General features: G+C 38.6%; 1 protein-coding gene across 1 annotated transcript; it reads right to left on the minus strand.

The window, feature by feature from the left end:
- Nucleotides 1–7,989: 7,989 nt before the first annotated feature.
- On the minus strand, nt 7,990–9,561 carry LOC147610275 (transcription factor MYC2-like). Its single transcript, XM_086786254.1, has 3 exons — nt 9,106–9,561; nt 8,352–8,738; nt 7,990–8,223 (listed from the first exon to the last, which is right to left on the minus strand). Exons 1-3 carry the CDS (start codon nt 9,559–9,561, stop codon nt 8,083–8,085), a joined length of 984 nt encoding a protein of 327 aa, XP_086642380.1. The 3' UTR covers nt 7,990–8,082.
- Between the last annotated feature and the right edge of the window lie 472 nt (nt 9,562–10,033).

Genomic DNA, 10,033 nt, shown 5'->3' on the forward strand with positions numbered 1-10,033 from the left:
CATAATGGTCAAGTTCTATAACATGACAATTCAAGAATGTGGTAGTACACTAAAGTTTGTATTCAAACTCAACGAATGTGATATTTTCAAAGGAAAAAAGTTAGAGAGAGTAAGCTTGACCGTAATAATGAATAGAGCCTTGAGTCTGAACATCTCAAAAGAGTATTCATATTATTTCAATGTTCAATCAGAAAATGACATATAGTGGCTTGATTTTTTTGAAGTTGCAAAAGAAGACCATGAAATATTAAAGATTTTATTTAACTTGACAAGTATACCAAATGTGTTTGAAGATCAAACAAGAGGAGAAGTCCTAAAAGTAGATGAATTTGGTGAATACAATATATAGTGACATCTTCTTGCAGGAGATTATTTAAAAACTTTCAAGTGCATGTTGGGTGTGTCGTGTGGATCCAATGTAGAATTTCCATGCTTGTATTGCATGAAATCTAGAAAAGAGTCAAAGGATAAAAATAAAAATAGGATTGCAAGGAAAGGAAATAAGGGTGCCCCAACTTGTGACTAACTTATAATATGTGAGAGAAAAATGGTATATGAGCACACGTGTTTTGTCTATAGGACGCATTTGTCAAACATTAGGTTAACACAGAGGCCAATGGGAAATTAAAAAGGATAAATGAGGTAAGTGGAACCTTACCTTTTAATCCATGATTTTGGTGGGAGAAAAGGTGATAAAATCTCTTTCTCCAACATGTAATGAAAAGGTAGATTCACTGATGAAGCAACAAGAGAAATAAAATGCATGGAAAAAGTTACATTGTTCCTGATAGGAGCAATGGAGGAAAGATTTGATTGGGAAAGGAAAACATATAGGTTTCACTTGACCAATTAGTAATTCTTTTGTAAAAGATGATATTTACAATGGATGATGTAATAAATTGCAAGAACATTGTTAGAAACTTTTACAAATAAATGGTAGAAGCTTGGGGTCATAGTAGTATCACCCACTACACAGTTGAAACATACCCATATTCTGTTCTATGTTCTAACACAAAATTTCTCAAATCTTACAGAAAAATTTCTCATACTTCAAAAAATGAAGAGATTTTCAATAAACCATATTCGTTTACAAATCCAAAGTAAAAATACTATTGTTCAATACAAAAAGTCTTAAAATCAGAGAGAGAATCACCACCAACAAAAGATCTAGCCAATAGGGACTTTCTTCGATGCACGTCCACCCAACCACCACTCTGAACGTCACTGCTATCCTGAGTATGCCTCTAGTAGATCTCGTCCACTCTAGGTTCTACCTAATGGTTCAGGGAGGGCATAAATCACAATCTCTATCTGGTGTTCCCTATCTAAGGATGGCCGACACTACAAGAGAATCATTGTTTTTCGACACTTAGTTTCCATGCCTGGTCACGTCGTCGATATAGGCGTCAAAATAGGCATCGAAATATGCATCGAAATAACGTGGAAAAAGTCATTGAAATAAACGTCGAAATAACAGTCAAAATTTTTCTTTTTAAAAAAATTTAAATTTATATATAATATTTGCTAGTTTCCACTAGTTGTCTTGTAGTAGTAGAAGGTAATTCATCCATGTCATCATCCTCTTCTAGCTCTAGCATGAGAGCTATCGATGCATCATGATCATACTCAGCTTGAATCTCTTCTTCTTCTAGATTATCTCTAGTGTCTGTTTCTTGTTCAAGATGTATTTGCTCAATGAGTACACCTTCATCCGATCCTAATCCCGTGTGAGCCTCACCTACTTCCTCAACTGGAATGTCTTCTTCTTGTTCTTCTTGTTGTTCAATAGGTGCTAGTGGTGTATGCTCAATCATCACATGATTTGGGGGGAGTTCCTCAACATCTTGCAAACAGTCAACTGCTATTTTCATCTCTTCAAATATTTGTTTTCCACGTGGATTTATTTGGATCACAAACAACCATTTATGATTTGTCGGGTCTTCCACACAAAGATGATTTGCTCAGAGTGCTCTGGTAGCACAAATGTGTCCCTTTGGTCAGTCCATATCTTTGTGCGGTCTACTTGAAGAAATCTACACTTGTCTTTGTGTACAGTTACTTGCGCCCCTTGAGTTACCAACTTGAACCATTTCACATAAAAAATGAACATATCAAACTTTCTAAATCCAACCTTGATAATATCTTGGATTGTTCCACAATAATCTAGCATGCCTACTTCAGTATTGCCATCACTTGCACTTGAACGACTTTCTTGCATGAAATTAGCCTTCACACCATAATCAAATGTTGTTCTCTTTTTATCTATTCCTTCTACTCGAAAGTGACGTCCGCGTGACCAAATTGCCCCAAACTTACGATACTGTAAAAGCACAATAAATAAGTACTTTTATTGTATAAATTCACAAAAGCACAACATAAAAGATAATGCGTAGATATCTCTAACTCGCATACATGAAAATCACAACCATATGCAAGCTCCTCCTCCTCATCACTTATTGATTCACCCTTGCGTTTAGCTTGTTATATGGTTTGCTCAAGCCATTTATTAGAAGGAAAGTCTTGTAGGAGAGTGAAGGCAGGGAGTGAGAAGCCTTGGTGTATGAGCACTGAGGATTGGAATGAGGAGCAGCAAAAGCATGCTTGAAATCCCCAATGCTACAAGCAACAAGAGGATGCGGCCAAAGCCCGAATGGAGAGCATAGGAAGCTCTCACCTTGGAAGCGGCGGTTGGGATGCATTCCATGTCTACTTTGTTAATATCAACATTTATCTTGTATGTTTCATTTGATGTTATGTCTTCTTTGCAAGTATCAATGCTAATCTTGTTGTTTTGGTACTTTCAGAATCAAGTGGTTGGTCGGCCGGCAACGAGAGAAGAGGAGGACATTGCTCACCACCATAACACATACTTTCTTTTGGAGAAGCTTGAGCGAGAAGGCGCCAACCTCAATTGGGGACGCATTGTAGATATGGTAAGTACGGCAAGCCTTAACCTTATGATTTTTATACTTGCAGCTTTGCCTTGTCATGTTAGATCGTTGTTTTGGTATACCAAAAAAAGCATCTTGTATGGTTTTTGTAGGGACCAATACCTGATCCTGAGTGAGAGCTCCGCATAGAGTGGCCTTGCCCATGTCTTTCCCCTTGTACATACAAATTTTGGTCAGCTCACATATTTGTTTGAGCTTGTATGGATTGTATGCAAATTTTGGCTTATCTCATCTCAGAGCTTGATGTGTAAATTTCAATTTTGGCTTATCTCGTCAGAGCTTGATATGTAAATTTCACATCTTGCAATATAATTTGGCCATTATTTGCACTTGTGTGATTGTGTACCTACTTTGTAATGTTGAAAACATTATGGCACTCTCTCTAACTTTTTCAACAAATTTGCTTCGTCCTTCACATCAGAGTACAGTTGCCTTTGGTACTCTATAAATTTGGCATAATGGTGTAACCAGCTATAAGACTGCAGCTGGATGCACCATTATGCCAAAAAAATTTAATGCCTGCACGTGTCGAAAAAAACGTCAAAGTTTCTTGCATCCATCGAAAAAGCGTTGAAAGTTTCCTGCATCCGTCGAAATGACAGTCGAAATAAGTGACGAAATACCAGTTGAAATAACCGTCAAAATACCAGTTGAAATATCAGTAGAGAGTCGTCGAAAACATCATCAAAAAATGCATGGTAAAATTCTTTTTTTGACCCTTGTTTCGACGTTTATTTCGGTGCTTATTTCGATGTTTCTATGTCGATGCTTTTTCGACGGGTATTTCGACATTTAGGGGATTTTAAGCCTAGTTCTAAAGCATCGAAAAAAGCATGGATAATGGCCCCGCCTCTTGTAGTGCAACCCGAATCTCAAAATCTCTCTCTCTCTCTCTATCATGCATAGAAAATCCTCAAGGCTCTGGAAGAAGCCCCCAAAAAAATAACCCACGAGAATTAGTAGATTATCATGCACAAAATCGTCAAAGATAGAAAATCTCTTCTAAAAACATGCATTCGAACCAAATTAGAGAAGATACATTTTTTTAAAACATTAGAAAGTGGTGTCGGATTCATTTCGCAAATACCTACCACCCCAGTGGAATCTCCCAATTATCTGAACTTGAACATGTGATGAACTAACTTTCTTTAATTCGTCTCTCTGACAAATAAAGTTATCTACACCCTCATGCAAGGCTGTTACTAAAAACTAAGGGTCAATTTGGTGTCAAAGCCCTGTTTCATACGCTCGTTGCGGTTATGAGTTTCCTTTCGGCTAAACCACTCACTATGACCCTCTTATACATTATCTAACATGGTTAATTATAGAATAAAAATCGCATACAAATGACACCACAAAACATGCATAAAAAGTCCCAAAATTGACATATTGAAATTTGTGACCAAACTTAATCTTTTATGTCCTCTAAGTATTTCCTACTTTTTAACATTAAATATAGATGCTGAAAATTGCCGAGACAAATGGACCCAAAAATACGTACATATGAGTACGTTACAAACGGTAAGAGTTTTTCCAAATTTGTATAAAACTATATCTAAAAGTGTTTTTGCCTTTTAAGTTTTAAAGTACTCATGATATAGACCTTACTTTGTAACACATTTTAAAGGCTCATGGACCTTACTTTACCAAAGAAAGAAGCTTAGTCATATTGTCTACTCAAGGCATGGAATGATCTCATTGGCAAGCTTGATGTGGTTTTAAAAAGGGAACATCACCTGGCGGTGGAGTACATGATATTAAACAAATGAGGTAACTTGTTCAGTGTGGTTGTACAAAGGAATGTAAAATAGGTATGACCATGAGGTGTTAAAGTTTAATCGTCGTGATGAATCAAGATCCAAGATATGTATAAATCAAGTGACAAATTTGGAGCTCAAGTATCATCATAAAAACTCACTCTTATAAAACTTATACATCTTAAGGTAATTGTATAAAGTTTACAATGCTGGTAAGAAGATAATTTGCAGCTTCTTTTTTCTTTAAGCTTTCTTGAGTATGTTGATGGCTCTTCAGTATATATGTAAAGTCAATCTCACCTCTAAATCTCAAAAACATATGTTTTGTGCATCCTTTGTTTACGCTAAAGCATATGCAATGTGATTTAAAAATATGATGATCTCATAGCCCAAACCTTAGGTGCATTCCCAAAAAGTGCTAATTGCTTCAAATTTCTCTACAAGTATGATTCTATCAGTATTTGAGGGGACAATAGACCAATCTAATAGCCTCAAGTGCTAGTAATGCAACCTCAGGGTTGTCGAAGTATTTACAATGAAAAATTCCAAGAACTTCTTCGTTCATTTTACTTAATATAATGACCAAACCTAGAGACCTTGTCAATTCTTCCTCCTTTGTTTTCGCACTGGCTCATCTAAGAAACCCATCAACATCTTCAATATCAAGTTGATAAAAATAATAATCCATTAGATTTAAATTAATTATAAATTTATGGTGGTGACCTATGGTGTGATAGAAAGGCATAATCCAAGGGTATCCATGTCTTTCTCTTCACACGGTAGAGAATCTTCCTTTGTGAAGGGCCTTCTGTGTAACATAAATGATAACAAGGATAAGATTGGGAAATACCCGCCGTTGATTTTTTTCACTGAGTAGAGATGAATCATTCCATAAGTAAATCGTATATTTCCATGTTTGAGGTGATTCTTCTTTGTTGGTAGACTTTGGTATGGTTGATCTTCTGAAATTTGTTAGTTTAAGATATAAAAAAATCCTTCTTCTGTTGGTATTCCATTATGAGCATAATTTGAAGCTTCCTTAAATAAGACACCAAGGGCCTTAGCTATACCAACATAATTTTCTGTATCTGTGTCCAAATAAGAGAAGTTGGTCTTATAATCCACCGAGTCCTCCTTAGCTTCAGTCATATGTGCAATAGTAGCAGGGCAGAAATCTTCCCCTAAAGGAAAACATCATTTATATATCTAATACAAGCAAGACAAAGTCCTTGTTATTGATTTTGAATGATGGTAGGAATGTCAAGTTCACGATAATTCAAATTCCTCTCCATTGACATTCTCCTAATCAATTATTTTGCTTACTTTGAGTTATAAAATGTCCAGTTCTTTACTAAGCTTTGCCTCAACAACTTCAATCTCCAGAGGCTTCTCTATCTCCTCACCTTATATTGCATCTCCAATGCATACATTAGTTTTCCTCTAGTGAATACATTAGTTTGCTAGTGGAGTCTTTTTTACTGTCACTGTTGTCAACCCCGTCAACTTTCAAGTATATTTAGCACATCAGTACGTCCTCCGATAGAAACCTCAACTTTCTACCTCTAATGTGTAATACATATACATGTGTACTTTACATCCTCTGGCATGGAAATATATATTTTTGTGAGTCTAGACTTCTCATTAGTAGTCGGCATAAGATGACTAACATGCACATAATCTGGGGGATATATTATAGCGAGCTATTTCTAGCGAGTAGATTCCAAAAATATTCCCTCCCTCCAACTCTCTCTCTCTCTCTCTCTCTCTCTCTCTCTCTCTCTCTCTCTCAATTGCCTACCACAAAAGTAACACAAAACAAGATATTGCATAGTTGAACCCTCTATAATGAGGTTTCTTCCAATGAGGTTACGAAAGTCCCAAAATATTATAGGACATGAAATGAGAAAATTTGGCATATGAAATTCTATGCATTCAATAGTCTAAATTAGGACCGGTTCTCCTATGAGAGACAAGGCTTTGTAGAGTTCCAAGTCCAAAAGGATAGGTTGGTGGATGAATATATTCTCATTCTGGCTCAAGCCAAGAACATGCAAGATAGAAGAAACTTTAGCCATCCATCTCTCTCTTGTGTCTTGCTGTCTCTTATGTGTGTGTGTGTGTGTGTGTGTGTGTATGTTTGCTTGCAAGGAACTCAATCTCTCTCTCTCTCCCCCGCATTCTCTTTACCACACATAATGATAGATCGATGGTAGAGAGTGAGAAATGATTTTGAGAGAGAGAGAGAGAGAGAGAGAGAGAGAGAGAGAGAGATAGGATTGTGATAATGTGTGTGTGTGTGTGTGTGTGTGTGTGTGTGTGAGAGAGAGAGAGAGAGAGAGAGAGAGAGAGAGAGAGAGAATACTACACTCTACGTATGTGGCGATAATTTAAAAAATGCATGAATATTGAATCTAATGTGTCACCACTTAATGACTCTTAAATAATATTATATTATAGAGGATTCACTTAAATAATGTCGCTTAGAGTGACATTAAAAATATTGCTCACCGGCATACAAAGTGTCGCCTAACAGTCGTGCTATGGGATATATCAGCAGATACGATTTCTTAATGACATTTTACAAGGGATCCATAATGGCACTTCAGTTGTCACTAGGGCCCCCATAAAATTATAGTGACATATATATATGTGTGTGTGTGTGTGTGTGTGTGTGTGTTACTTCAGATAATTCTCCTACTCATAATACTAATGTGTGGATCCCCAAGAGGCTAAACAAATATTCGCTTCAATAATCATGCATGCCCCAAAGAGCATATTCTTTTGTGATGTAAAGAAGAAGCACACATGTATCCACAATGTATTTCTCACCACCATCATAGAAAATATTTGCAAGGCAACACCATGGTCAAGAGGTTTTAAGGCATTTTTATATTGTGTTCGTATGTGTGTATGTGTGTCTACTACTATCGTCTTTCACCTTCTTGAGGGTAAAATGGGCCTATTAGGATCTAGGCTCTACTTGATTTTTAAGATGCTTCACAATAAAGGAAAATCTATTTTTTCTTAAAGTATTATAATAATGAATTATATAAAGTTTGACTTGCACGTTTGCATGCATAGACTGTTTCACACGATTCCCTAAATTAGTACTTAGATGATTGACAACTTGCATAATAACGAATCCTTTTTTCCTCTCTAGATTGAATGTATAGAAAATCAACATAAGTAATGCTCAAATACCATAGAAACAAGTTAATACATACTTTAACGTTCCATGTGAGCAATAGGTGGAATACATTATGCTAAGATGCGAGGGCTTCATAAATTTTCAAAGGTTTAAAATCCGTCAAAAAAGAGGAGAGGGGGCGCCGTACAGTCTAGAGAGGGCCAAGAAGCGGCTGCGAGGGTGAGTATTAACTCTCCTGAGCAGGAACCCGGCAGTCCAGACTCCATGCGTGTTTGTCTAGATTGTAGGAGCCCATCTGCGCAGCTACGAAGTCGACAAGTGTAGCCCTTAGTTTGTCGCAGGAGACGTCATGATCGGCATTACGTACCTGATCACAGCAGAGACCATTAATTACGATCGTGATCAGAAACCATAAATTACGATTTGGACTTGAGCCTCCGGTCGACACAATTAATGAAATTCAAACCATACGAGACTTAGCTTCAGTAGTAATACATTAGCGTAGATCGAGTGGACGCAGAAGCTTGGCGTCGTGGACAAGGTGACGTTCTGCACGTCGAGTTGGAGTTTGTCTTGCAGGACGGAAAGAAGCTCCGGCCAGAGACCCCTCTTTTTGGGGCAGTTGAGGGAAATGAAGACGTCAGTGCTGCTCCAGAACCGCACCGTCAGATTCGACGGGAACGGCAACGCGCGACCTCCCATGCAGTACTGCTGGCGCTGCGCCAGACCACCGTTCCCATCGTCGCCGCCGTTGGTGTCTGATGGCCCCCTTCTCTCAGCTGCAGCCTCCAGCTCCGCCTTCGTCTTGGCCAGCTGCTGCAGTTTCTCGTTCAAGTATTGCAAGTACTCTATCACGTAGCTCACTATAGTGCACCTGTCCGACTACATGCGCGCAACCCACAAAGCGTTTACTAGAAAACACGAATTACTCGAGCAGGGTTATCAAAATTAATGGAAATTCGGTTGCTTAGTAGTGTCATGAAGCATGTAAACACTTGCAGAGCGAGCACGTCCTGCTTTAGCTTTTAAGCTTGAGAAGCTTGCACGTGCATAACACTTCAGTAGTTGTTAAAAAGCTTTTAAGCATGAGAACCTTACACGTTCATAACACTCGACTAATTGTCAAACAGCTCGTGTTTAAAAGAATTCAAGCTACGTAAGCACGTGCATGATGAATCATATCCTGCCACTAAACATCAAAAGAGGAGGAGAGAGAGAACGACTTGAGCACGTGAATATATTCATTTACCTTGAAGTTTGTCATGGGAAGCAGAGACCTCAGCGTTAAGAACAAGCTGGCCATGCCTTGTCGTCTCTGTCTCTCAGAGCGTATGTGAGCTTCTCTGTAAGAGAGCGTTCCTTTCCTCATGGGCGGCGCAGTGTGAAGGCCAGGAATGGGGCGGTGGCGGGCTGTTGGAGGCCGAGGGGGCAGCTCAGGCAGCAATTTCAGCTCACTCTCATCCTTGTTAGGAGCGCCATGGTGGATAGCTTGTGGCTTGAAAGGGAGAAAGGGTTCCAAGGCTTCCAAGTTGGGCGACAACACCAGATCATGAAGGGGAATCTCGCACGAGGGGGATGAATACTGAGCTACTAGAAGGAAATTATTGTCAGGACCCTCAAGAGCGTGTGTTGTGCAGGGCTGGTCCAACAGCAGCATGTCTAAGGTGGTGGGGTCAAAGATGTTGCGCTCTTGTGCATCAGCCATGCGTTGCATCAAAGCCACAGAGGTCAACTGTGCAAACCAGATACCTTTAAAGAGAGAGCAGGAAAGGGCATTTGCAGCTTGCACTGATTCAGGATTGTTTACATAACAAAAACAAGCTTAATTAGAGGCTGGAATAATTGCTACCATGGTGCACTAACTTCTTAGAATGGCCTGCCTGAGGGCTTTCTGATCTATTCCACCCGGTCATTGACCTCGAAAAACTCGTCATTTAAATGGCCTCTTGAAAAATAGCATTCTAGCATTTCATAAAGTTCCTACCTACCCTTACAATTGTGGACTCGTAACAACTGAAAATGAAACAGCGGCCTTTAATTGTCACCACTAAAATACAAATAAGTACTGCTTTCTCAACCTTGAAATCATTTGCTCTTGAAGTTTTTAATAGTCTCATGAATGTGTCAATGCTCAAAGAATTCATTTCTGTCTGGTACTATGGTTTCTCCCTGGATGC

Source organism: Cibotium barometz, chromosome 49, assembly GCF_041138505.1.
Source record: "Cibotium barometz isolate CiBa-2024 chromosome 49, ASM4113850v1, whole genome shotgun sequence".
Taxonomy (NCBI): Eukaryota; Viridiplantae; Streptophyta; class Polypodiopsida; order Cyatheales; family Cibotiaceae; genus Cibotium; species Cibotium barometz.